Source organism: Pelodiscus sinensis, chromosome 19 (genome assembly GCF_049634645.1).
Source record: "Pelodiscus sinensis isolate JC-2024 chromosome 19, ASM4963464v1, whole genome shotgun sequence".
In the NCBI taxonomy this organism is placed as follows: domain Eukaryota; kingdom Metazoa; phylum Chordata; order Testudines; family Trionychidae; genus Pelodiscus; species Pelodiscus sinensis.
In genome coordinates, this window is record NC_134729.1 from 29,469,919 (window position 1) to 29,497,618 (window position 27,700).

At 57.5% G+C, this 27,700-nt stretch overlaps 3 protein-coding genes across 4 annotated transcripts; all 3 read right to left on the reverse strand.

Moving 5' to 3' along the window:
• Positions 1-206: 206 nt before the first annotated feature.
• SMIM44 (small integral membrane protein 44) lies at positions 207-9,395 on the reverse strand. Its single transcript, XM_075903276.1, has 3 exons — positions 4,352-9,395; positions 3,408-3,579; positions 207-536 (listed from the first exon to the last, which is right to left on the reverse strand). Exons 1-3 carry the CDS (start codon positions 4,397-4,399, stop codon positions 286-288), a joined length of 471 nt encoding a protein of 156 aa, XP_075759391.1. The 5' UTR covers positions 4,400-9,395; the 3' UTR covers positions 207-285.
• Positions 9,396-9,541: 146 nt separating this feature from the next.
• On the reverse strand, positions 9,542-16,523 carry DOHH (deoxyhypusine hydroxylase). Of its 2 annotated transcripts, none has more exons than XM_075903275.1 (5): positions 16,416-16,523; positions 14,482-14,841; positions 12,883-12,959; positions 11,757-11,994; positions 9,542-10,084 (listed from the first exon to the last, which is right to left on the reverse strand). In XM_075903275.1, exons 2-5 carry the CDS (start codon positions 14,753-14,755, stop codon positions 9,768-9,770), a joined length of 906 nt encoding a protein of 301 aa, XP_075759390.1. In that variant the 5' UTR covers positions 14,756-14,841; positions 16,416-16,523; the 3' UTR covers positions 9,542-9,767. The 2 variants fall into 2 exon arrangements, with proteins under 2 accessions (XP_075759390.1, XP_075759388.1); XM_075903273.1 differs by having other exon boundaries at positions 16,308-16,462.
• A 4,613-nt stretch (positions 16,524-21,136) lies between these two features.
• LOC102454595 (uncharacterized) lies at positions 21,137-27,544 on the reverse strand. The gene is made up of 2 exons (XM_075903277.1): positions 27,174-27,544; positions 21,137-24,165 (listed from the first exon to the last, which is right to left on the reverse strand). The coding sequence occupies exons 1-2, from the start codon at positions 27,318-27,320 to the stop codon at positions 23,047-23,049; spliced, it is 1,266 nt and encodes a 421-aa protein (XP_075759392.1). The 5' UTR covers positions 27,321-27,544; the 3' UTR covers positions 21,137-23,046.
• Between the last annotated feature and the right edge of the window lie 156 nt (positions 27,545-27,700).

Sequence of the window (27,700 nt, forward strand, 5' to 3'; positions counted from 1 at the left end):
CCGGCCCCACCGCCCCAGCACCCGCTCTGCCGGCCCCACCGCCCCCAGCACCCGCTCTGCCGGTCCCCACCGCCCCAGCACCCGCTCTGCCGGCCCCACCGCCCCCAGCACCCGCTCTGCCGGCCCCACCGCCCCAGCACCCGCTCTGCCGGCCCCACTGCCCCCAGCACCCGCTCTGCCGGCCCCACCGCCCCCAGCACCCGCTCTGCCGGTCCCACCGCCCCCAGCACCCGCTCTGCCGGCCCCACCGCCCGAGCTCCCCCAATGCCTGCTCCAAGCTGCACCCTAGAAGAATTTCTTCCTGTGAGAGTCCGTGGTGGTGATGGAACCACGGGGAGTGCCGGGGGGCTGTGCCAGGGGCGCTTCCAGCTCAGGCAAGGTGCAGGGAGCTTGGGAGCCCTGCCCCTCCTCCGCCTTCATGACGGTGTCCTCCTCTCGCCTCTCCTGCACCCCTATTGTGTGCCCCACAGAGGCCCCCCCGCCGGCCTCTGGCTGTTCCTCCGGCTGCTCCTCCGGCTTCGGCCCAAAGGCCCAGTCTGGACACAGGCAAAGACAGAGGTGAGGTTTGTACAGTTAGCCCAAGGGCTGACCTGGAAATTGCCCACACGCGAGGCCAGCTCTGCTGCAGGCGGGCAGGGCCGCGGGCGCCACAGACACTGAGGCAGCAATGGCTGATCAGGAATGAGGAGACACCTGGCTCTGCGGACACAGGGAAGGCAGCGGACGGGATACACCGTGACTTTAGCAAAGCTTTAGACGTGGTCTCCCACGGGACCCTGGCCAGCAAGCTGAGGATAATGGACCGCACGGTGGCTGGACTGTCGGGCTCAACGAGTAGTGATTGTGGTGTCGTGTTGGCACCTTGCTGGTTGCTATCCTTGGGCGGTGGGCGACCCCCACATGGCCCAGCAGGACAACTGCTGAGTCAAGTAGGCAAAAGACCCCCAACCTGTCCGCCCGGTTGAGAGCAGGGAGGGAGACAATAGGCAGGGGGCTTCGGGGGAAGGCAGCTGAAGTGTGGGACGCATGGGGAGAAGAGGCTACGCTGGGCCCTGGGGGTGACAGACCCCTAGCCCTAGGGTCTGAGGCATCCTGGCCCTAGCCCCTGTAGCCACTTCACGTATGGGCTGGGCTGTCTTCTGGAAAATCAATAAACCCCTCTCTGTTCTACTGGCTGGTGGAGACTGCTCGTGCTGCTACGGGGCTGCAGGACCGGGGGAACCCCGACGGCACCGCCACCGTGATCAATGGCTCCTTGGCGGTCGGTATCAAGCAGAGTGCCCCGGGGTCAGTGCTGGGACCGATTTGTTCAACATCCTCATTAATGATCTAGACGAGGGGTTGGGCTACTCCCTGAGCAAACTTGCGGATGACACTAAGCTAGGGGGAGAGGTAGCTATGCTGGGGGACAGGGATAGAGTCCGGAGAGACCTGGACAGATTAGAGGAGTGGGCCAAAAGAAATCTGCTGAGGTTCAACAAGGACAAGTGCAGAGTCCTGCCCTTGGGACGGAAGAATCCCAAGAACTGTTACCGGCTGGGGACCGACTGGCTAAGCACCAGTTTGACAGAAAAGGACCTGGGGGTTACAGTGCATGAGAAGCTGGATCTGAGCTAACCGTGTGCCCTTGTAGCCAAGAAGGCTAACAGCAGATTGGGCTGCATTAGGAGGAGCATCGCCAGCAGATCTACAGGAGTATTACGTCCAGTTCTGGGCCCCCCACTACAGAAAGGATGTGGACGCATTGGAGAGGGTCCAGCGGAGGGCAACCAAACTGATTCAGGGGCTGGAGCACACGACCTACGGGAGGCTGAGGGATTTGGGCTTGTTTAGTCTGCAGAAGAGAAGAGCGAGGGGGGATTTGAGAGCAGCCGTCAGCTACCTGAGGGGGTTCCAGACAGGATGGCGAGAGGCTGTTCTCAGTGGGGGCAGAACGAGGAGCGATGGGCTCAAGTTGCAGTGGGGGAGCTAGGGGTTGGATAGCGGGAAAAACTCTTTCCCTAGGAGGGGGGGAAGCGCTGGGGGGGGGGGTTCCCCAGGGAGGGGGGGAATCTCCGTCCCTAGAAGCTTGACAGAGCCCTGCCTGGGATGAATTAGTTGGGATCAGACCTGCTCTGAGTAGGGGTTGGACTCGATGCCTCCTGAGGTCTCCTCCAACCCTCATCTCTACTGGTTCTTGGCAGAGCAGCAGGGCCTCCATCCCGCAGGCCAGCACCCAGCATGGCGTCGAGGGCAGCAGAGGCTGAGGGGTCACTGGAACTCCCTGATACTTGTCCTTCTGAGGGATCCCTGGGGCTTTTCCTAACAATGGGGCCGGTAACTGCGACATCCTGCCCAAACTCCCCTCATGGCCCACATGGCCCCGCCTTCCCTCAGCCAGCCCAGGCAGCCTCGCCCGCCCTGCCCCAAACGGTTGCTCTGCGTTGCTGTGTGTCACCCATAGAGGTGGCTGCACGACACCAGCACTGGTGCTGTCTGTCCCCCAGCCACCCCCAGCAGCCCTCGCCCACAGCCAGCCTGGCACTGGCACTGAGGCTACAAACCAAGGGCTCAGTGAGCGCCAGCCTCCTCCCCAAGGCCTCCAAGTCCCTTGACGGAGGCTGCCCGGCTGCCACGAGTTGGGAACGGCTTCCAGCCAGAGCGGACGCAGGGCCTGGAGCAGATTATCTCAAGCTGAGAGAGGCCAAGTCTCTGCCCAGCATCTGAGTCACCCAAGCCACCTTCTAGGCCTGTGTCCCTGTGCTGACTGCTCACCCCCGCCCCGTGTCCCCCCCACTGACTGCTCACCCCGGCCTGCCCCGTGTCCCCCCCACTGACTGCTCACCCCGGCCTGCCCCGTGTCCCCCCCACTGACTGCTCACCCCCCGCCCCGTGTCCCCACCGCTGACTGCTCACCCCCGCCCTGTGTCCCCCCCGCTGACTGCTCACCCCTGCCCAACGTCCCCCTGCTCACTGCTCACCCCCGCCCAACGTCCCCCTGCTCACTGCTCACCCCCGCCCCGTGTCCCCCCCGCTGACTGCTCACCCCCGCCCCGTGTCCCCCCCACTGACTGCTCACCCCCGCCCCGTGTCCCCACCGCTGACTGCTCACTCCCGCCCCGTGTCCCCCCCGCTGACTGCTCACCCCCGCCCTGTGTCCCCCCCGCTGACTGCTCACCCCTGCCCAACGTCCCCCTGCTCACTGCTCACCCCCGCCCAACGTCCCCCTGCTCACTGCTCACCCCCGCCCCGTGTCCCCCCCGCTGACTGCTCACCCCGGCCTGCCCCGTGTCCCCCCCCGCTGACTGCTCACCCCCGCCCCGTGTCCCCCCCACTGACTGCTCACCCCCGCCCAACGTCCCCCTGCTCACTGCTCACCCCCGCCCCGTGCGCACTGCCCAGCACACCCAGCGTCCCAGGACGCTCACCAGTGAAGTCGTGTATCAGGTCCTTGATCAAGTGGCCCACGATGGCGTAGGCGACGCCCACCACGATCAGCGCTGCCATGAGCAGGTACAGCACGTAGCCGGGCAGGCAAACGGCATCCAGCGCTGGGGGCTTGTAGTCTGCATAGAGCATCTCCTCCTCCCCTGGGGTGTCCTGCAGCAAGGGCAGGAGCCCAGCCCCCATCAGGCGCGCACAGGCCAGGAGCCAGCCCCAAATGGCCTTCTTCAGAGCTGAGCCCCCCCCCCCCCGCCTGCCCCACTGAGCCCTCCTGATGTCCCGCATGGCCCAAGGCTGCCAGCTCCCGGCAGCCTGCCCACTGGGCCCCGTTCCTCCGGCAGCACCCGGCAGTGGCTCTGCGCTCGAGTCAGATCTCGCCAGGTGCAGCCCAGCATCCGCCAACTGGCCCCAGGGGAGTCCCCTGCCCTGCCCTGGGACTCGCAGCTCTGGAGCCGAGGCGACCAGGCAGGGAGCTGAAGAGCCCCGGGGTGCAGCTGGCATGAGGGGCACATCCCCCCAGCATTGTGGAGGGGGGTTCCCATCTGCCCCCCACACTCTCAGCCGGGTGGGACCTGCAAATTGTGCTCTGTTGGGCTCCAGCGCTCCCCAAGGCCTCTCGCTGCCCCCAGAGGGCCTGGACTGGGCTGAGCCAGGTGTGTGCATGAGGAGAGCAGTGAGGGGGCTGTCCAGATTGCACTCGACCTTCTCCCCGAGGCACGTCCCTCCAGCCCGCTCAGCGTAAGGGGATGCTGCCCCAGTGGCTCCCAGCCCCAGGCCAGGAGAGGAGCAGGTGGCTCAGGGCTTTGGGCTGGCCAGGCTTTGCCTTGGGTGTACCAGGAGCAGATGGGCAGGATCTAGCCATGTCCCACCCCCAGTGTCTGCCGCTGGCTGCACCAGCTCCAGGGCTCGGTGCCTCTGGAAATCTTACCCCAGGGAACGGCCGAGACGCTGCAGGGCTCCCAGGTGCCAGGCACATCTCGTGCTCTCAGGGCACGCCGCGGAGGGCTGGACGGCGCTGCTGCTGCCCTGTGGGAACTCACACAGCCCGGGAAGCAGGGCAGACGAAAGCCAAGCGCCCACAGCGCCCGGGAGGGGCAGCTGCCCCCAGGCTGAGTTAATCCCTCCCAGGCTGGAATCTCGGCGACAGATGGTGTGAGAGCGGCGAGGGACGTCCCTGCTCACACGCCCAGGGCTCTGGTCCCGGCACTGGGAGGGCAGGCAGCACAGGGGCTCTTTTGGGGGGGGGTCTGGTGGAGGCAGCTAAAGGGCCAACACACCTGCCAGGGAAACTGAGGCCAATGAATCTGACTTCTTGGGTTTGGGTCTCTGCTGCCCCCTTGTCACCCCTACTCCCAACCCCCCCCCCCCCCCCAACAAAGGGGCTGGGCCTGCTCCCATGGTGGATCCTACTTTCGTGTCCAAGGCTGGCTCTCTGCAGGGTGAAGTGGGCTCTCCTATCTTCAATGGCACTAGCTAGCCATGCATGATCTAATTTGCATATGCATATTAACATGGTGAGGGCCAGAGGAAAAGTTTTGACCATTGTCCCCCTGGCCTGGCCCACCTGAAGACTAATTGCCCTCCCAAGCTGGTGCAAGGTGGATACCTGGGAGGTAGCCCAGCTAGTGCAGCCACCTCTGGGGCGGAGCGTGGCAGCTGCTGCGCAGTAAGGAATGACACTGAGACCTTGTGAGGTCTCTTTCAGCCCATGGATTCGATGCTGCTGCCCCAGACCTGAACACCCCAGTGGAAACCACAGGAGTCTGGGGAGCCGGCCCAGGTTGAAATGTGGCCGGGCCACACGCCAGAACTTGCCCTGTGGCTAACTCGGTGTTTGGGAGGCAGCGCTGCCAAGGGGCCAGGAACCAGCCAGGCCGGGTAATCCGGGGGGGAGTTCCAGCTGAGGGCTCAGCCGACTTCTCTTCTAGGGCTTCTCTCTCTGCCTTGAGCCTTCAGGCACCCTTGGGCTCTCCACGTCCCACCCCCCACAGAGAATCCAGGGGCTAGGACTCCTGGGTTCTATTCCCAGCTCTGCCCTGGACTCACCACATGACCTTAAGTGAGTCACTGCCCCTTTGTGCCTCAGTTTCCCCTGGCTGTATGGGAGTCATGCCAACAGCTCAGCCAGCGGAGTCATACCAGCTTCTGGCACCACCGCTCCCAGGTGCAGGGCACCCCCTGGGGCAGAGCAGCGACTGGGCTGTGCTGAACAGGCCCGTAATGTGACGCTGCCACCACGTGCCCTGTGTCAAAGTCCAAGCCGCTCAGGCAGACGTGGGAGACCAAGGTTCAAGTCTCTGGGCCTTCCCCAGCTCAGCCAGGCTCCTGGCCCCCTGGGCAAGAAAGGGTCGGAATCTCCCCCTGCCAGCCTCCCTGCGGACCACCACAGAGCCACACTTGAAACCTGCAGTAACAGAACTGCCTTCAGCTGGCCCCCGCCTGCCCACCGGCTCCACCCTGCCCACCCCATAGCCAGCCAAAACACAGCCCCTGCCCCAATGCCCAGCAACCCTCGCGGCCACAGCACATTCCTTTGCCAGTCTCTTGCCCGTCGGACGCACGGTCTGCAGGGCTCTGCCAGCCCCCACTGCCCAGTCAGTGCATTGGCCCCGGGGGACAGGCTCCCTCCTCCCGCCCCAGCAGAGCTGCAGCAGCATTAGTGGGTTTAGGAAATAAGAGGATTGAGGGAGGGTGCCTCATAAAGGGCTTTTGTGGAGGAAAAAACATCTGTGAGCAAACCGGACACAGCTGCTGGCCTCCGCCGGAAAGCACCAGGGGAAAGCGAGGCTGGAAAGCGAGGCTGGAGTTACCCCGGCGGCCACGCTGGGGATAGGGATGTAAGCGCCTAGTCGACTCCCGCTAAACAAGTGCTCATTGGATAGTCGAGCAGGAATTCGACTAGTCGCTTCCCCCCTTGCTGGCTCTATCAGAGAGAGGCAGCAAGGGGTGAGGGCAGGAGCCGGCTCAAAAGCTGGGTCCCACCCTCCTCTCCCCCAGCACTGTTTCAGCAGGGAGCAGGGAGGCAGGGGCGCTGGGGATTGAAACAGTCCCGGCTGCGGACTGTGGGCGGCTCTTGTACGTTTCAGTGGGGGAAATGGCAACACTTTCAAAAAAGCAAATGGAACATTAGAGTCATTAAAAGGGAGAGAGAATAAGACAGAGAATATCTTATAGCCTCTGTACAAATCCATGGTAAACCCACCTCTTGAACGCTGCGTACAGATGCGGTCGCCTCATCCCAAAAAAGATCGATTGGCATTGGAAAAGGTTTAGAAAAGGGCAAGAGAAATGCTGAGGGGTTTGGAACGGGTCCCATATGAAGAGAGATTAAAAGGACTTGGACTTTTCAGCTCAGAAAAGAGGAGACTGAGGGGGGATAGGATAGAGGTCTATAAAAGCATGAGTGGTGTGGAGAAAGTGAATAAGGAAAAGTGATTTCCTTATTCCCACAACATAAGAACTAGGGGTCACCAAATGAAATGAATAGGCAGCACGTTTAAAACAAACAAAAGGAAGTTCAGAGTCAACCTGTGGAACTCCTCGCCAGAGGACGCAGTGAAGGCTAGAACTTTAACAGGGTTCAAAAAAGAGCTAGATAGATTCATGGAGGTTCGGTCCATCCATCAATGGCTATTCGCCTGGTGTCCCTGGCCTTTCTGCAGGTGGGCACTAGGGGAGGGATCACATGAGGATTCCCTGTTGTGTTCCCTCCCTCTGGGGCCTCTGGCACTGGCCACTGTGGGCAGACAGGACACTGGCCTAGATGGACTTTTGGTCCGACCCCGTCTGGCCGCTCTTATGTAGAGGCTCAGCGGGATAGCAAGTGCCCCCCTCATCGACTAATCGACAGAAATTCCATCGACTACTCGATTAGCCGATGAATAGAAATGTAACATCCCCAGCTGGGGATTACACAGAGTGCCCACGAGTGGCTGGTGACAGCAGCTGGTGCCCCCTCGCCCCGGGGGGGGGGTGCCCCCGGCCAAGCACGCTGGTAAGCGGAGGGGGCAGAGAGGAGCCGAGGACGAACGGCAGGAAAGGCTGCGCTGCGACTCCCGATGGGCACAAGCCCAGGGAAGCGATCTCCACGGGGAACAATTCTTTAGTCCTGGGCTCCATCCCGCAGAGGGGCTGCCAGACACATGGAGATGGGAAAGGCTCCATATTTACAGAGACCGTAATTAACCAGGGGGCGCTTTCCCAAGGGGCGGGCAGATCGTCTGTCCCTGTCATTTGCTCCCAGCTCTGTCCAAGACAGGACTCAGGGGCCGTGCGGCACAGGGCAGAGCCCAGAGGGCCCTTCCAGCCTTGGAATCCAGGAGAGCTGGTTTCCGGCAGAGCTCAGAGGCCACCGTGATGGGCACAGTCCCAGGCTGTGACGTAGTGGGGGTACTTGCTGGGCTGTGGTGACCTCTGCTGTCTGGAGCAAAACCCAGCAGGGAAAACCTCACTAGGCAGAGGTAATGCCAAACTTGTTGAACCAGTGGCCAGACACCCCCCATGGAGAGGAACAAAGGAAGGTGAATGCTGCCCTGACTGGGGGGCAGGGCTGGAAGGGAGGGAGTTGGTGGCTGGCTGTCTGTGAGGATGGAGGAGACAGCCTAGGGAGAGGAGCTGGAGTTTAGGGGCCCAGTCTCCCCCCAACTCAAGGGGGCCTGAGGCATCCTAGCCCAGTTCTGTGACCAGACTACATCTGTGCTGTGCTGTATCCTGGAGAGGCAATAAACTTCCTCTATTCCACCGGCTGGTGCAGTCTGTTTGTGCCATTTCGGGGTGCAGGAGACGGGGAACCCCCAACGCGCCGTCACACAGGCATATGTGTCCGACACTGCCCCCCTGCCCTAAACCCCATTCCCCACTCCCTACAGGCTGGGATGACTGTCTGCAAACTGCAGTGTGCCAGTGGGGCTGGGTTCAGGGGCCAGAGATGTCACAGGGAGCCAGGCAGCAGAGAACCAGGCCCAGCTAACCAGTCCAAGCTATTCTGCTCAGGCATGGGGCCCTGAGGGTTGGGGGCCCCCCAGCACCTGCCCCATTTGGCACCTGGGCAGTCAGCTGCCCCAGCCTTGTCCCATGGCAAAACCTTCCCCCAGCTCTAGGGTCCTGCCCCAACCCCGACTGCTCTTCCCTCTGCCTATGCATTATAAGGCCCCACACTCTTGCCTGGTCCAGGCAGGGACCGCAGGGCTCCTGCCCCATGGTTCCCTGCCACCCCAATGCAGCAGCCTGCACCCCACTCTTCCCAAGGGCCACGGCCAGCAAGAGACCGGACCACAGGGGCCCTGGCAGGGAGCTAAGGCCCAGCAGGAGAGGCAGCATGGCTCTCTGGCTGCACAACTCCTGGAGGGAGACTAAGACCCAGCAGAGGAAGCGCCCGCCCCCCCCAAGTCCACTGCATGACAGAGGCAGATTTTACATCACTGCGTTTATTCCCAGCCCACGCACAAGCCAACGGCTGCGTCCAACAGGCCCCGCAGGCTCCGTCCATGCTCAGCAGCAGCTGCAAGACAGTCTTATCCCCGAGGAGACTGCCCACCCCTAAAGGCACCAGCTTTGAAGCCTCCCTCCCCAGGAATGGATTGGCTCCGGTTGGGAACCTGTGGCAGACGGGTGCAAAGCTCACCCTGCCAGCCCCTGCGCCCTGCACGCTCCCTCTGCTACACGCTGGCTGTGACCTACTGCTGGGAGACCCCATGGCAGGGCCCTGAGGGGCCCCCGACCCCTCTGCCCACAGGCCAGGGCTCAGAGAAGGCAGCTGTAGCAGGGGTTAGCTGGGCCCTCACTGGCATGGGGTCTGCCACCAGCGCCCGGGCCAGAGGGAAATGCTGCAGGGCAGCCCGGCGCTGTGCAAAGCCAGGCTTGTGCAAGGCCCAGAGCTCTCCTGCTCTCAGGCAGAGGGGCTGGGCCGAACAGGCAGAGGCTTTGGCTCTTGCTTGCTTGTTCCTGGAGTGACGCGCAGGCTCCACCCGGCAGGTCCCAAGCAGCCGCTACCTCCCGGGAGGCCCGCCAGTGGCGCACCAGGCTGGGCGGCATGAAGCTGCTGTAGAACCAGCCGCACCCCAAGCACCTCAGCGAGGCTCTGCCCTGGGCCCCAGCACAGACCCTGAAACCCCCCTCCTCACCCGGGCTTGGATCGGGGCTGCCAGCCCATCCCAGGGACCCCAAGAAACAAGCTGCCTGCTGGCCCCACCCAGGGCTCTGCGTGCGGACCCATGCAGATCTGGCTTCCTGCCCAGGGGCAAGCGGCTGTGCAGGGCAGGGCCGAATCCAGCCTTGGATCCCCCACCCAGGAGCTGCCCCCAGCACACACCCAGCTCCCCGCCAGGACCGGGCCAGGCCCCTGCTCAGCCTGAGGCCTGCAGCTTGCTCAGCCCGTCGGCGTACTGGAATTCGGGGCCGTTGGCGTAGGCGTACATGTCCAGGGCCACCTCGCAGCTCTCCCTCACCACCCGCTCCTCGTCGTGGGCAAACGCCCGCAGCGTCTCCAGGCAGGACCCCCCGGCGATGGAGCCCAGCGCCTCGGCACACTCGTGCCGCACCATGGGGTTCTCCGACACGCTCTCCAGCGCCGCCGTCAGCTGGGGCACGCAGGCCTCGTGCTGCATCTGGCCCAGGACAAAGCCGATCTCGTGGCGGAAGAGGGCGCTGCCGCACGCCAGGCCTGGGGAGAGCGGGAGGGTTGGAGCAGGTACGGCAAGGAGGTGCCCCAAAGGATTCTGGGATATTGGGCCCCACCCTCCCCACACACCTGGCACAGGGACACGACTGCTCACAGGCGGCCCAGAGCGAGCTGCGGGGGGGCTCGGCTGCTCAGAGGTTAAACACGGCAGGTGCAGCCCGGACCCTCCGGTTGGCAAGTTCAAGTCCAGGGGGAACAAGGGGGCTCAGCCAGGCTCTGCCGGGGCAACACCACAGCACCCAGGCCATGGACCCAGTCGGGAAGCTGGAACCATGTGTAGAGGGGAGCTGAGGGCCACTGAACCAAACAGTAAGCCCTGGGTCGGATGGAAACTCCTTCCAGACAGGGGGTGCTACAGCCCCCCCCCCCCCCCCCAAGTTCCAGCACCTTTGGACTCAGCGGCCCTGCAGGGGTCCCTCCGAGCGGGGCTAAGGCACAAGAGCTGGGGGTGGGGGAGGCTCTTGCCTGATGCAGGCTTGGGCCTTCCAGGGCTGCCAGTGCAGCCTCCTCAGCACCAACCCCGCAGGAAGGGGCCCCATGGGGGGGCAGGTTCCGGGCAATGAGCCCCGAAGGTCTTTGCAGTGGATTTGGCTCAGCTCTGCTCATCCCTAGCGGGGTCAGACCTGCCTGGGGCCACAACCGGCCTGGCCTAGGCTCTGCAGGTCGGGCCCTCCTGCGGGCCTCTGCCCTTTGCATGCTGAACACCGGCAGCCGGACTGGGGGGAGCGGTGCCCTCTGGTGTCAGCTGTGGGTGCACAGATGGAAGCGCGGTGCCAGGGGCTGATCCTGGGGGTAAGTGGGTTCAGCTAGTGGGGGGAGGAGGCAGGCATGGCCCTAGAACAGCAGTTCTCAGCAAGGATCTCCCCAAAATGGGAAGGGCAGACCTGCCCCAGGAAGCTCTGGTGCCCACCCGAGGGGGCAGAACACAAATGGAGCAGAGATTAGACTGTTCGGTGGCGATTCCCGACTCTGACCAGCCCGCGCTTTCTGAGAAGGCGTCAGGCACTGGCTGGACAAATAGAAAGAGTCTCAGCCCTGAAGGTTCCAAACCAACAGGGAGGGGAAACTGAGGCATGGAGCAGGGAAGTGATTTACTCCAGGTCACCCAGCAGGTGAGTAGCAGGGCTGGAATAGAGCCCAGGCCTCCGCAGTTGCAGTGTGGAGCTCTGCCCACTGGCCCACGCTGCCGGGCCCGCACAGGGAGTGGGGCCAGCCAAGGAGACAAGCTGTCCCCTTCTGTGGCCCTGGGTTCCAGCTGCACAGAGCCACTGTTGGCTGCAGTCTGGTGCCATGGAGGATCCTGAACTCTGACATGGTGCCCTGGGCCGGGGGGGGGGGGGGGGGGGAGGGACTGTGAGCTCTCCCATCAAGCAGGCAGGTGCAAAGGCTCCAGTGGGGCCGAGTGACAAGACGTGGGGGGGGGGGGGGGGGCACGTCTGCTCTCCCTGCCCCTGGGGGTGGAGCGCTGTGAAAGGTGCCCTGTCCCTGGGTAGGTTAGGCACCACCTAGGGCGCCCCCTGGTGGATGATGCTGGGAACAGCAGGGATACAGTCCAGTGCTCTACCCCTCCTAGGGCACAGTAGTGCCCGCCGGCCCAGGGATCCCGGGGCAGATGGCGAGAAGCCAGAGCATCAGCTATCCAGGGCTCTCTCACCATCAGCCAGCGCCAGCGCTGCGGCCTTGCCCCCCACGTTCCTCAGGGCGAACATGGCGCGGTATCGATCGAACAGCGGGCGCGACTCGTCCAGCAGCGTCTCCCGCAGCTTGGCCACGTCCTTCTCCTCATCCGGGGGCGCTGGGTCCACAGAGAGGTAGGGGTTGGCGCTGGGGTCGTCTTTGTTCTTCTGCAGCCATTCGAGCCTCTTGACCGCCAGCTGGCAGGTCTCAGCTACCTGCGGCAGAACAGGGCAGAGACATCTTTGCTGGGGTCTCCTGGAGAAAGCAGAGTTCCACCAGCTAGGCAGCAGCATCTACTGGTCAGAGCGCAGGACTGAGACTCCAGCTCCTGGCTCCATTCCCAGCTCTGCCACCGACACTCTGCAATACCACCCAGTCACATCCCCCTCTGTGACTCAGTTTCCCCACTGGCACAACAGCTCTGTTAAGCCTCACCCGAAAGGAGCGATAGCCCTGCCAGCACTCAAACACACAGCTCCGATCGTCTGCTTCCACGAGGTCTGGCTGTCCAGTGAGATTTACTAGGGCAGGAACCGTTTCTTCTTATGCCTTAGGGCAGGGTCACTGGGTCTTCCATGTACAAAGAACCCCCTACTGGGACCAGTTCAGTTCCTGGTTGACAGGATTCCCAATAGCAGTACCACCGGAGCTATGTATATTGAATGCCCCAGACAGGGCCCCTTCAGGGTGGGGAGAACCCGCACTGCCAGCAGGACTCGGGCTGTTATTCACACAGGCATGTCCACCCCTCAACAGAAGTCCCTCAGTGACTGCCGGCCTCACATTGCCACCTGGACACCCAGCAACACAACAGAGTCTAGCAGAGATCAGGCCCCCAAGGGGTCAGGCACTGGATGGACAAACAGGAAGAGTCTCTGCCCTGAAAGGTTGCAGTCTCAACAGATCAAGAGGAAGGGGAAACTGAGGCACGAAGCAGGGGAGTGATTTTCCCCAGGTCACCCAGCAGGTGAGTAGCAGGGCTGGGAATAGGGCCCAGGCCTCCGCAGTTACAGTGCGGAGCTCTTCCCACTGGCCCACACTGCTGGGCAGTACAATCCGCACCGACAGCTTCCAGTGGCAGGGGAAGGCAAAAGAAGCTTTACCTCAATCACCGGATCTGCTGAATAACGCCTCAGAACATCCAGTACCTGGGGGTTCCCGATGGCTCCCAGGGCTTCCCCTGGAACACAGAGCAAGGGCGCGGCTAAGCCAGCTCCTGGGGGCAGTGTTACCAGAGGCAGGTCATTGCACTGGGAGCTTGGCTGTGCTGCAGTCCTCTTTACGGAGGCCTTGCCCCTCCCCTCGGGCAGGGGGACACAGCCCTGGCGCGCGCCGGGCTGCAGCACTCCTAAAGAGCGACAGCCGAGTTCGGAAATGGGGAGGGAAACGCAGCACGCGGCGCTGTCCGAGGGTAGGAGGCAGCCTCAGGCCAGCGCCGAGGAGACGTCTGCCACATCCCCCCACACAGCAAGTTCGGCATTGACTCCTGGGGCCTGGATTCAGCGTACACACCCCCCCACATGGGGTCTGCTCTAAGGATGTTAACTAATCGACTATCCGATAAGCAAATGCTTATCGGATAGTCAGTCGACTAGTCGATTCTCCCTCTCTTGCTGCCTCTATCAGGCAGAGGCAGCAAAGGGGGGGAAGAGGGTACTTCAAAGCAGCAGCCTTGCACAGCTGAGCCGGGGACCAGCTGTGCAGTGCCCCTTTGAAACACTGGCAGCACCATGGAGCCTGAGGTCAGCTGGGAATTCCCCAGCTGATCCTGGGCTCAGCACAGCATTTCAGGGGAGTCCCCAGCTGACCCGGGCTTGTGGTGTAGTGTCAGTACCTTGCTGGTTGCTATGCTTGGGCTGTCTGGAAGCAGGCCCAGCAGGGGATACCTTGATGCCCCCAGGACAGTGGCCAAACCCGTTCCACGGGTTAAGGGAAGAGAGGGAACAAAGGAACTGTGTGTTGGGGGAGGGGCAGTCTTGGGCTGGAACCACGAGGGAGGGAGACTAAGGTTGCTGGGGCAGAGGGCTAGGGGTGACGGACCCCTAACCCAAGGGGTCTGAAACATCCTGGCCCCAAATCCTGTAATCACACCATGTCTATGCCGTGCTGTATCCTGGAGGGGCAACAAACTCTCTCTATTCTATTGCTGGTGGAATCTGTTCTTGCTGCTATAGGGGTGCAGGATGGGGGGAACCCCGACTGCGTCGGCACAGGGCTCCATGGCTTTGAAATGCACAAGAGCCCCCGCCGAGGCACACTGCGTGCAGCCCAGTCAGCGGGACTTCCCACTGGCTCCAGGCTGCAGTGGGGGCTCCTGTACATTTCAAAGGAGGAATGCGGAAGTGCCTAGCCACTAGTTGAGTAGTTGATGGAAATTCCATCGACTAGTCAATTAACCGCAGTTTAACACCCTTAGTCTGCTCCACTGGGCACCTGGCTGTGCAGGGAAGTAGGAGCCGCCGTGCTCCCTGCTTTGCCAGCCACTGCACGGGAGGGAGTTGGGAAGATCGCACAGGGCAGCCCTGGGGTGCCAGCCAGCACAGAGCTGGAAAGAGGCTGAACTAGGAGAACGCCAACACAGGCACAAGCTGTGACTCTCAGCCCTAGCTTCACCCATCCCTGTCCGGCTCGGGCTGGACCGGCAGGGGCCTCTAGGGAGTGGGAGCAGGCCAGACCCACGAGCCAGCAATGAGCTCTCATACCTGCTTCATGGCGCACCATGGGCTCCTGGCTGGCGTCCTGCAGCACGCGGACCAGGCAGGGGATGGCACGTTCGTCCTGCATCTGCCCCAGGCAGTACGCCAGCTCGTGCTTTAGGAGGGCAGACTCGTCCCCGAACGCCCGGCTGATCCAGTCGATGGCAGCGCGGCCGCCCACGTTGCGCAGGGTGAAGAGGGCTCGGAAGCGAGTCTTCAGGGGCTGCGTCTCATCCACCAGCGTCCGGCCAATGGCCTCCACTTCCTCCTCAGTCACCATGGCACCTGCGCACTGGGGGTCTCCGGCTCACAGCAGTTTCTCTACTCCTCAGCCAGCAGCTCCCACGAACCAGGCGTAGCCAGCACCTGGCCACGAAAGAGAGGGGTCAGGACTCCAATACTCCGGGCTACATCAAACTCCACAGCCAGCCACGTTTTCACACATGTACTACCAGGGTTGTGTGGCTAGGACCAATGTCACTACTAATCTTTTCCATCCATGTGCAGTATAAATTTTTCTATGCACCAAGGGAGGTGTGAATGTGCACCACCAGAAGAAACACAAACCTAGCTGTGAGCACTCTGCTAATCAGCTGGGTGGCCCTGGAATCTCTCTTGAGCCACCCCACAAGCCCTCAGTGAACACTGGATGGGACACCGCCGCTTGTTACAGTCATGTTTAACCCGTTTGTATCTGGGGGATGGGGGACTTTCTGTAGCATCCTCCCTGTAACTCAAAAACCACCAGAGTTAACTTGTGTTAAAGCCCAACCACAAATTCAAGAGTCGACCTAGGATGTTTGCCAGTCAGGGAGCTAAGGCAGAACACAGGAGTGCAGACCTGCAGCAAGCACAGAGCAAAGACAGGGTCCCGGCTTGGCTTAGGGGAGCAGGCCTGGCCAAAGAGTTTTCAAGGCCCAAGGCAGCGCGAGTGAGCGGCCCTGGGTGGGCAGCCAAGAGCTGAGCAGCGTGGGGCCGAGCCACAGGGCTCCCAATCAGGGCAGCGAGTGAGCGGCCAGGCGGGCAGTGCTGGGAGCCGGGCAGCATGGGGCCCTAGGCAAGCACCTCACTCACCTTGCCCAAAGGCCAGGCCTGGAGGGGAGGCATGCTGGGAAATCAGAAGGGGAACTTATTACCCAGCTGGGGGTGGCGGGGGAGAGATTTTCTATGCCCAGGCAGAGCAGTAGGCACGGCCCCAGACACAGTCACCAGGGTCAGGCGGCAGACTCAGCCGCCCACATGGTGCAGGCTGCAGCGGGCTCAGAAACACACCGGGGGGATGTCAAGTATCGGTGAATTCAACAGTCGATTCACCCCATGGATTCTTACCGGTTACTGGACTGTTCTATGGCCCCCAGGGGTGGGGCCAACAGCCAGTGTGCTCCCGGGGGGCCCCCTGGCAGCCGCCCACCTGCCTCTGTATCAGCTCCCCTGGCTGCCCCGCAGAGCAGGGTGCCTGCAGCCCCTATGGGGGGTCTGAGCCCCTAGACCCCTACAAGCCGGAACGGAGCCCCCGGCTGCTAACACTGGGAATGCAGAGCCGCAGCCGGAGGGTCCCTGCGGGAGCCGGGGCTGAGCGGGGCTGCAGGGTTGCCTGGGGGGGGGGCGTGTCCGCAGCTTGGCCCCTCGGTGAACGGAGCGCGCGGCGCGCCCCAGGCTCTCTGCAAGGCGCGGCCCCCGGCAGCATCCCCGGGGCGGACCGGCCCCCACGCAGCGCCCGGAGCTCGGCAGACACCCGTGCGCGGCCAGCCCCGCGTGGCCCCGAGCCCCCCCCCCTGCGGGATCGCGGGGCCCCACGCGTGGGGGGGGGAGCAGCTGGGCCCCGCACTCACCCGCCGGCTCACGGCGCGGCCATTGCTGCGCACACGGGCCACGCGCGGCTGGGAAGGGACCGAATGGAGGCGCCTCCCCCCACCCGAGTGGGGAGTGGTACAACCCACCGGGCGCGGCGCGTCACGAGTGGGCAGGGCTCGCGCGCTCCTCGCCGCCAGCCCCGCCCTTCCGGCCCGTGACGCGTGGGGCGGGGCCACGTGCGGGGCGGGGCCTGCGTGGGGTGAGGCATGCCCAATCGCTGGAGCGAGCTCAGCTTTCCACGCCCACGCAAAACCACCGGGGTCTCCTGCCGGCTCCGCGCGCCTCGCAGCCACCCGCCCTGCTCCTACCTCCTCTGCAGGCTCCTGGGCCAGCTGCCCCCCTCCCCGGTCTCCCTGCACCCCCAGTCTCCCTGCACCCCCACATCCCTCTGCACCCCCAGTCTCCCTGCACCCCCACATCCCTCTGCACCTCCAGTCTCCCTGCACCCCCACATCCCTCTGCACCCCCAGTCTCCCTACACCCCCACATCCCTCTGCACCCCCAGTCTCCCTGCACCCCCACATCCCTCTGCATCCCCGGTCTCCCTGCACCCCCACATCCCTCTGCACCCCCAGTCTCCCTGCACCCCCACATCCCTCTGCACCCCCAGTCTCCCTGCACCCCCACATCCCTCTGCATCCCCGGTCTCCCTGCACCCCCACATCCCTCTGCACCTCCAGTCTCCCTGCACCCCCACATCCCTCTGCATCCCCGGTCTCCCTGCACCCCCACATCCCTCTGCACCCCCAGTCTCCCTGCACCCCCACATCCCTCTGCATCCCCAGTCTCCCTGCACCCCAAATGCCAAAGCACCCTCTATTACTCTGCACCTCCAGGCTTCCTCCTACACCCCATTCCCCTGCACCCTGTTACCTTTAGTTCCCCTGCCTGGACCCCCATATCCCACTTAACCCACAAATTCCCTTCTGTGCCCTGGTAGGTTCCTGTCATTCCCCCTCCCACCTTACATTTCCCCCCACCCTGCTCCCTAATCATAGAGGGCAGAGGGAGCATTTCTCCTCTAAGGGCAGCCTGGCTTCAACCCCATTGGAAATAATGGACGTTCTCTGTAAGGATGTTACACTGCGGTTATCTGGCTCATTGTGTAGTCGATGCAATTTGTATGGACTTCACAATTAGTCAATAAGGACTGCCCTGCAGAGCCGCAGCAGGGGCAGCTGCTGGAGCTGGGATTCATGTGGGATTCAGGAGTCCTGGCTCCAGGAGCCACCCGTGCTCCAGCTCCGCATTTTAAATTTAGTAAGCCGTCAGGCTTTTAGTACATTTAAAATGCAGAAGCGCAGTATCCCGGATCAGCACGAGCTGCAACTGCTCAGTCCCAGCTCATGCTGAATCCAGCAGCCCCTGTTCATGGCAGCCAGCCCTGTCCACCACAAACAGGGGCTGCTTAGCAGCAGCAGCTCTGTCTGCGACGGGGGCCAGCTCCTTGCTGGGACTCCCACGGACAGGAACTGCTGCCGGAGCAGCCTCCCCTATCCCCCACTGATGCCTTTGATAGAGGCGGGGGGGGGGGGGGGGAGGTGGCACCATGGAGATGGTGCTGAGGGAACCAGCTTTTAAGCTGGCTTCCCCCAGTACCAACTCCTGTTTCCTCCTCCCCGCCTCTCATAGAGGCAGCAAGGGGAGGAAGTGAGTAGTCGATACTCCAGTCGACTATTCGCTAACATCCTAGTTCCCTGCAATTGCCACAGGGAAATGGCAGCCATTATAACAGGCCAGGCTTTGACCTAGTGAGAGTAAAGAGAACTGCTTGCTTTAACTAAGGGCACGTCTACACTGCCTCTTTTTTGCGGAAGAGGCAATGCAAATGAAGTGCTCATTAGCAACTTCTTTCACTTCATTTGCATATTATTTTCCATGCTTTTTGTGGATGAGGTTTTTGCGCAAAAAAAACCCCTTTTGCATAAGAACCCTATTGTTTCAGGTTGTCTGCAGACTCAGGCAGGCAACTGCTACATTTGGTTTATGTTTCCTCTGCATCCATAATTTTTATATTTAATGAAAGCTGAGACTCTAATTTCATAATATTGTTCAGGAGCTGGGGTCATAGGCCTGGGTCTAGTGTCTAGGTCTTAATCTAGCCCTACCTGTAATAAATATAAACAATACGTAGAGCCTTGTGTGGAGAAAAAAACTGTATCTGCATCCAATCTGCAAAAATGGTCTATGGGTGTAATGTGGACATCTATGGATTTGCAGAGCTTCAATAATAACAATTAGCACTTTTCATGCACAGATTCCTTTCCAGTGGATGGGGTTTTGTTATCCCTAACGTGCAGGAACAGTGGGGCACAGAGAACTTTGAACCAACATTTTCCAAAGTGGCCTCTGATTTCAGAAGCTTTTTTGTTGGTTCCCTCTTAAGGTACCACTGGCCTAATTTTCTGAAAAGTGCAAGTACCTAAAACTTCAGCGGAAAGTGGGAATACAGCATCTCTGAAACACCAGCCTCCAGAAAGTGAGACATTAAAAGTGAGTGTAGACTTTGAGGACAGTGACTTGCTTAAGATCACAGTGAGAAGTGAGAATGGAATCAGTCTCCTTACACCTAGTCATCAGTGCCCTCTATTTTCCTTAGATCAGGAGTTTTCAACCTTTTCATTTGCGGGCCCCTAAAAACTTTCAAATAGTGGCATAAATTTCTTTGGAAATCTCAGAGTCATAGAGTTAGGAGGATCCACAAGGGTCATGTAGTATAACCCCTGCTAAGGTGCAAGATTTCTTGCATCTAAACCATCCAAGATGATGCCGACATAGTCTGCAGATGCCCCCAGTGGTCTGTGGACAACAGGTTAAAAATCACTTGTCTAGAGGTTCCCAAAGGTAGCCTCATATTAACTCCTGAGAACCTGAACATGAAAACTGACCACAAACCCAAGTGAAAATGACTAATCTGTGTTCATTGTCCAGGCCAAGAGAAAAGGAAACACACAGCAAGCTGTGCAAAGTAAATTGTTTAATTTCCAGATTTAATATGCTGACCTGTTAATACAATAATTGTATTTTCATTATAATGTTTAATTCAAAAGGCATTTGTGAAAAAAGGCAATTAAACCAATTAATAACTTATTAAAGTTGCTTCTTTCCTCCTGAAAGACCCCAGCCCTACAAACATCATCGGCTACTGCAGTTCACTCACACAGTACAGCAGTTTAAGACAGGAAGTGAAGAAAGGAGCAGCTATAGACCTCAAATTATTATGCACATGCTTAATTTCAAACACAGATTGTTCCACTGAAGTTAACTTACTCAAATGCGTGTATACATATTTGCTGGATCAGGACCAGAGCCCTACTGATATGATGAATTCTTCAGCTGCTTAAAATGAGGGGAAACAATTCACTTACACATTAGGACCTGGATTCTGGTCTCAGGAGCCCCGATTTTACACTGAGGAAATTGACTGCAGTGGAATTACTCCAGATTCCCACCAGCGTAACAGGGATCCAACTCTAGCTCTGTATAATACAGTAACATATTGCAATCCATGTGGCATGCTCTGATACGAGCAGTATGTCAAGGGGATGGTTTAATAGTCTCACGCTTAAGAGAGAAATACCAGACCTACCTGCAACCATAGCTTCAAATTTCCCCTACTTTGACTCAGCCCCTGATACCTCCCAAGGCAGTGACATCCATTTCTATACAATTTACTGTATGGCTGCGTCTAGATTGGCAAGTTTTTTCGCAAAAGCTACTGCTTTTGCGGAAAAACTTGCCAGATGTCTACACTGGCTGCTTGAATTTCCACAAGAACACTGACGATCGCATGTAAGATTGTCAGTGTTCTTGCGGAAATGCTATGCTGCTCCCGTTTGGGCAAAAGCCCTCTTGTGCAAATGCTTTTGCGCAAGAGGGCCAGTGTAGACAACGCGGTATTGTTTTGCGTAAAAAAGCCCCGATCGTGAAAATGGCTATCGGGGCTTTCTTGCACAAAACTGCGTCTAGATTGGCACGGACGCTTTTCCGCAAAAACCGCTTTTGCAGAAAAGCGTCCCTGCCAATCTAGACGCTCTGTTCCGAAAATGCTTTTAACGGAAAAACATTTCCATTAAAAGCATTTGCGGAAAATCGTGCCAGTCTAGACGTAGCCTTTATGCTTGTGTCTTTCAAAGACCTTAAAAATTAGATCTTACTTGCTCTTGTTGGGCATTGGAGATCCCCTGGCACTATTTGCAAAATGAACAGGTTTGTCTAATGTCCTTGGCTAAAATCATATCTCAGATTCATTGTGTTGTGCGCAGGTGGACTGCTACCCTTCCCCCACTGCCCCAGGTGATGGTCGTTGCATCTGAAGCTTTTCTGGGACAGGCAGAGTCTTGGGGTGACTTTGGGGAGCCCCAAGAGAAGCCCTCTTGCCTGCTGATGCAAACCTAGCAAGTTTAGGTGGAGAGGAGGAAGCTGTGCAGTGTGAGATTCAGGACTTTGGGGAAGGAAGTAAAGTGCGGGAGGAGTGCTGGAGTTTTCACTGAACTGAACAGACCAAAGATCCATAGAGTTAAAGGCGCAAAGGAACCATTAGTTCTCTGAATCTCCTGTACGTCACAGGCTATGTAATTTACCCAGTTATACCTAATCGCGTGTATTAACCTAAAGCATCTCTTCCAGAGAGGCATCCAATCAAGGCTTCTTTGACTCAAAGGCAGTAAGCTCCCACCCCTGTGGTTCATAAAGAACTGGTCAGATGCCTGGATTCTTCTACCGTCGTCTTGCAATGTCCAGACTTCGTTAGCCACTCAAATAGCATGCACATCAGGACCTCTGCCAGGGATCTATTTCAGAACGGGGAGGGTGGGTGGGGCTCTGTGGCCTGCAATGTGCACATCAGATGAGAGGATCATCCCTATGGCATTCCATCCCTATGGCGCTTGCTGCTGAGGCTGCCCATGTGGGTGCCACTATATACCAGCAGTAATAGTAACACTAGGATGAAGGCTTCCTGTCTGCTGAACTGAGATCCTTCTGACCTTAAAGTCTGTGAGTAGATAACTATCCAGCCTCATCTTAGAAATCAAAGACTCCAATCCTGGAGGCATAAGGCTTGGGCTCAGTGGGTCTGTCGATGCAGGCAGGAATAAGTGTATGTGTAACGCTTGGGAGGTTGGGGCCATAGATAGGCAGAGTGTAGTTACCTAGATTGGCATTTGTCTGGATACTCAAGCTAATGTCCCTGCTATATTCACACCCCTTCAAGATGCACTAAAAGGCCATAGATATTACTAAAGTTCCAAATTCTCTTTTTCAGATTGTAGGAGTAAAACACTAGATTTCCACAAAAAAGTGAGTTCTTGACAGCAGGCACAAGCGTGGAGGTATGAAAATAGCTGATTATATAAGTGTGTCCCCAGGAATGATGATGCTAGACAGTGCAACAGACAAAACAGGAGACGGGTGTTAGCAGAAGCAGAGCCACATCAGAGGTGTGCGACTAAGCTCAGCTCTGAGGTGAATGGGGGTCACTCTTCTGAAGGCAGTGAAGTCGTACTCAGCAGGGCCCCAGCTGAATCTGGTCCATGGCGCTGAGTTTGCTGTTATTTCCTTCATCATGTGATTTCACCTGGAGGCAGCATCTCTGAAGAGGTTCCGCCATGCCTGGCACATACCTTTCTGGAAAATCATGTACTTCCTAAAGCGACCCTCGGGCTTGTGTTACCCACTGCCATCTCGGTGCCTGTGCTCCTGAAGCAGCCCAGCCTAGAGAGCTGCAACCACGTGCCCAGGCTGTACAAGTCTCCTCAGCGCAGACTCACCAACATGCCTCAGCACTAATTAAGAACTTCCACCTCAGGCTGGCAAGGTAATTCAGCCAGCCAAGGGACATGGCGGTAGTGCGGAGTAGTGGGGAGGGCACTACCTGGGTGCCTTGACTCCTGGATTCTAACCCCAGCTCTGCTGCTGGCCTCTGGCAAGTCACTTGCCCTCTCTGTTTTCCATCCTACACTGGGCGCATCTTGCCTGTGCGGACAGTGAGCTCATCAGGGCAAGGACTGGTGTCTCAGGGTCAGGGGCCCCGTCCTCGGCTGGGACCTCCAGATCCTATTGTGAGTCAGACAACCATGCCAATTCCATCCTTTGGCCTTTCTGCTGACGTGTTTCCAGAGCATCCATCCCTATGGCGCTTGCTGCTGAGGCTGCCCACGCGGGTGCCACTATATACCAACAGTAATAGCACTGGGATGAAGGCTAAACTGAGATCCACCCACCTTTTCACACTGACCACTGAAAGCTCATCAGATGGCAACTTTCAGCCATGGCTGGCTTCACACCCCTTTCCCAAACACCTTGAGCTACAGAGCCTGATTTATTCTTAAAGAAAGCAAAAAACTGTGGAGTCCTCTTTTTGTCCAATCCTAGACCTCCTGTTTTATTTACATCTCACAGACAATGTCACAAGATGATCTAAATCCTGGCAGATTACAAAGGCATGAAATCCAACCCACCGCCAGACTAACATCAAGGGAATGAGTGCTTTAGCACAACACGGCTGACCTCCTCTGAACTGGAACTGGAGGCTGAGCTGGGAAGGGCTGACTCCTTACCAATCTCCGAAGCCAGCTTCATTCCTGAAAAGGCTTTGCAGTATGTCACAGTGCACTGTCCCCATTCAGGAGCCTTTGATTGCTGGGGCAACATTAGATGTGGTAGCGTTAATGAAAGTTTCAGAGCTGAGGAGCATATGGCATTGCTTTGTAGCAATCAGCCTTCACCGTAGTTTTCAAAGTAGCCGCACATCAGTTCTCGCACTTCCTCCGCACTGCTGTCGTCCATGGACATGGGCACAGGGTGGCAGGGCTTTGGAAACTCGGAGGGCTCTATAACTTCCAGCCACTCATCATTGAAGGGACTGTTGTGCGCCTCACACACGTTGTGCAGGATGCAACAGGCAAGTATGACCGTGGGCAGCAGGTCCAGGCTGCAGTCATCGCATTTCAGGAGGAACTGCCAGCGGGCTTTAAGGCGCAGGAAGGCATTCTCAATCACGCTGTGGGCCCGCTTCAGGCGATAGTTGAATTGAAGCTGCTGTGGAGTGAGGGTGCCGTCTTCCGGGTAAGGCTTAAGGATCCAGTCCCGTAATGGGTAAGAGGCGTCTCCCAAAAGGACGTACTTTTGTGTCCTCCCCATGAAATGTTTCGGGGGAGTTGGGAAGAGGCAGCCCTCCCTAGCTAACACCCACAAACTGGAGTTCTCCAGGACGGTGCTGTTCTCCATACTGCCAGGGAAACCAGCGCAGATGTCCCAGAACTGACCCAGCCCATCCACCGTCGCTTGTGTGAGGACCGAATGCCTGCCCTGGCTGTTGCAGTAGTTGGTGCTGAGGTGTGCAGGGGCATGGATAGAGACATGGAGGCTGTCCAAGGCACCAATGCAGTGTGGGAATCCCCAGCGGGTACTGAAGATCCGCACCATGTTCTCCAGCTCCTTTTCACTGGGCAGCCGGAGGTAGAGTGGCTTCAGCAGCAGCACAACAGCATGACTGACCTCCTTGACACAGTTCTGCACTGTGGAGGGGCCCACCCCAAAGAGGGGGCTGATTGTCTGGTACTCTGCATTGGTAGCCAGGTGCCAAAGGGCCACAGCTACACGCTGCTCCAGAGGCAGCACTGGGTGGGGCTGGCCACTCTGGTAGGACAGCTTGGGTCGCAGCAGGTTGCAGACATAAAAGAAGGTCTCCTTGGACATTCGGAATTTCTCCAGCCAGTCCCGTGGCTGAAAGTCTTTCAGGACTACCCGTTCCCACCAGTCAGCATTCCGGAAGCTGGGCCACGCCCGGGGGTGGAAGTAACAGCTGGATCTCCTCCGGCGGGCAATCAGCAGCTGAAATTTGACAATCGCAGGTATGAAGCAGGAGACGTGCATGTTGGACTATGACAATGCTTAGCATTTCTACAGCATTGCATCTACAGACACCCAGCCTGCTACCCTGTTAGTCACTGAATTGGCTTTGGAGCTCAGTCATCCCTGGCACTTGCTGGCAATATACTGTATTGGCATGTCTACATGAATGCCAAGCTAATACTAAATGGGATGAGTATGTGGCTTAGTAGGTAGAGCACTGCCCTGGGACTCTGGATATCTCATTTCTATTCCTAGGTCTACCACTGACCTGCTGGGTGACTTTGAGCAACTCATTTTCCCCATCTCACCTCAGTTTCCCTACCTGTAAAATGAGAACAATGATATTGACCTTCTTAGTAAAGCACTTTAAAATCTATGGGCAAGAATCACTCTATAAGAGCCAGGTATTATTATCTGTACCAGCTTGCTACCAATGTGTGTCAAAAGCCTGTGAGATGTTAAAGCAAAATGCAGGACCATGTAGCACTTTAAAGACTAACAAGATGGTTTAATAGATGATGAGCTTTCGTGGGCCAGACCCACTTCCTCAGATCAAATAGTGGAAGAAAATAGTCACAACCATATATACCAAAGGATACAATTAAAAAAATGAACAAATATGAAAAGGACAAATCACATTGCAGAACAGGAGGGGGATGCGGGGGGAAAGGGGGGAGGAAGGAAGGTAAGTGTCTGTGAATTGATGATATTAGAGGTAGGGAGAGTGGGATGTTTGTGAGTTAATGGTATTAGAGGTGATAATTGGGGAAACTATCTTGGTAATAGGTGAGATAGTTCAAGTGTTTGTTGAGTCCTTTTTGGAAAGTGTCGAATTTTAACATGAATGACAGTTCAGAGGATTCCCTTTCAACACATCCTATGCCTCTTTCTATGCAACTCCCTTAGCCCGGGCCCCCAAAGAGCCACTTCTGGGAGGCACCACAGTCGCTGCTCACCAGCACACAGCAATAATGCACACCAGTGAGGCCAGGCTGTGAAACACACCACTGCAGCCAACTCTGGGTGACACTCAGAATTTCTCTTCTGCAGAAAATTCAGACAAATTGGAAATGTTTTGTTCCGAATGGGGACAAAAAGTCTAAGTGTTCCACAGAATGAACTCTCAGGGGAAAATCCCATTTTGGGTCAATTGCAATGTTTCAATTTTTCCACATTTTTTACATTTTATTTTTGTTTTAACATAAGAACGGCCGTACTGGGTCAGACCAAAGGTCCATCTAGCCCAGTATCCTGTCTACCGACAGTGGCCAGCACCAGGTACCCCAGAGAGGGTGGACCGAAGACAATGATCAAGCGATTTGTCTCCTGCCATCCCTCTCCAGCCTCTGACAAACAGAGGCCAAGGACACCATTTTATCCCCTGGCTAATAGCCATTTATGGACCTAACCTCCATGAATGTATCCAGCTTCTCTTTAAACTCTATTATAGTCCTAGCCTTCACCGCCTCCTCTGGCAAGGAGTTCCACAGGTTGACAACACGCTGTGTGAAGAAGAACTTCCTTTTATTAGTTTTAAACCTGCTACCCATTAATTTCATTTGGTGTCCTCTAGTTCTTCTATTATGGGAACTAATAAATAACTTTTCTTTATCAGCCCTCTCCACACCACTCATGATTTTATAGACCTCTATCATATCCCCCCTCAGTCTCCACTTTTCTAAACTGAAAAGTCCCAGTCTCTTTAGCCTCTCCTCATATGGGACCCGTTCCAAACCCCTAATCATTTTAGTTGCCCTTTTCTGAACTCTTTCCAAGGCCAAAATATCTTTTTTGAGGTGAGGAGACCACATCTGTACACAGTATTCAAGATGTGGGCATACCATAGTTTTATCCAGGGGCAGTAAGATGTTCTGGGTCTTATTTTCTATCCCTTTCCTAGTAATTCCTAGCATCCTATTTTTGACCGCCGCTGCACACTGTGTGGAAGTTTTCAGAGAACTGTCCACGATAACTCCAAGATCTCTTTCCTGATTTGTCGTAGCCAAATTAGCCCCCATCATACTGTACATATAGTTGGGGTTATTTTTCCCAATGTGCATTACTTTACACTTATCCACATTAAATTTCATTTGCCATTTTGTTGCCCAATCACTCAGTTTGGTGAATTCGGAACATTCGGGCTTAATCATTATTTTTAAATTGGACGATAAACCAAAACAATAATTGGTGACTGGTACCCTAGCTGGGTTGGCATTAGAACTGGCCAATCCAATGGGTAGCTGGTTGGTAATTATAGGATGAAATAAGCCATGAAGCTACCAGATTGAAGGCAGTAAGAAGTATTCTCGGCCCCACGGTCCTGGCTGAGAATTAGACCCCCTTCCCTCCCCTCCATCCCCCTTCTGTTCTGAAATTTGATTTGTCCTTTTCATGTGTGTTCATTTTTTTTAATTGTATCCTTTGGTATGTATGGTCATGACAATTTTCTTCCACTGTTTGATCTGAGGAAGTGGGTCTGGCCCAGGAAAGCTCATCACCTAATAAACCATCTTGTTAGTCTTTAAAGTGCTGCATGGTCCTGTTTTTTGTTTCAGCTGCACCAGACTAACACTGCTACATTTCTACCACTAGACTAGGGGGGGTTGCTTTCCTTTTGTCTGCCTCAGCCCGTTTTCTAGGACTGTGTGGCTGGCAGGGGGGAGTTAAAAGCGATACATTATGACCCTCCCAGATTTTCCTCCATTCTCCTTGTCCCCTCTGCACCCCCATTCCCTTTCTCACATCTTTGTGCTCCCTCTCCCCTTCCAACCCAATCCTTATTCCTCTCCCCCGTCCTCCTGCCACCCTTGGGTCTCCTCCTCGGTTTGAGCGCACAGCGGCCTGTCCGCATGATGAGTCCTTCTCATAGCTCAGTGCGCTTCCGGTGACCCCCTCCCGCAGCTGGCCACAGCTGCATCCTCCCTGCTGCGCCCAGGCTGCCGAGCGCAAAGTGCCCAACACGCGCGTCTGCCCGCAGCGAGTGTTACCGTCATGAGTCTCTTCTGCCTCTGCGTGTAATACTGCCGGAGCCAGGCCGTGCGCTGCGTCTCGTCCCCCCGGCCGGCCATCTCCCGCGGGGGGGCGGCCCTCCTTTTCATCAGCAGGTACAGCAAGAGCAGCCAGGACTCCTGCATTTTCAAATCCAGAGCCCGACCTCCGCAGGAAGTGAACGGGCTGCGCAGTTGCTGGGGTCACCGCGTGGCCAAGGAACACAAAGGCGAGGAAGGAAAAGCCGTCTTGCAAGCGGAGCTCCATCTACTGGTCCTCTTACCCCGCCAGAGACCGGTCCGTAGAACAGCAGAAATGACAGGCACGCTGCTCAGCCTCCTCTGTTAAAACAGAGAACGTCCCCTGCCTGTGTCCCTGGTCGGTTTCCCCGTCGGGTTTTCAGACACTAGCCCTCTCTGCTGCAGTGTTTGAGGGCAAGGCTGTAAGGAAGTTGATTTTCCCCATCTACACACACCAATTTCTCCTGTAGAATAGTGATAGAAATGTAGCCCTGTTAGTCTGGTGT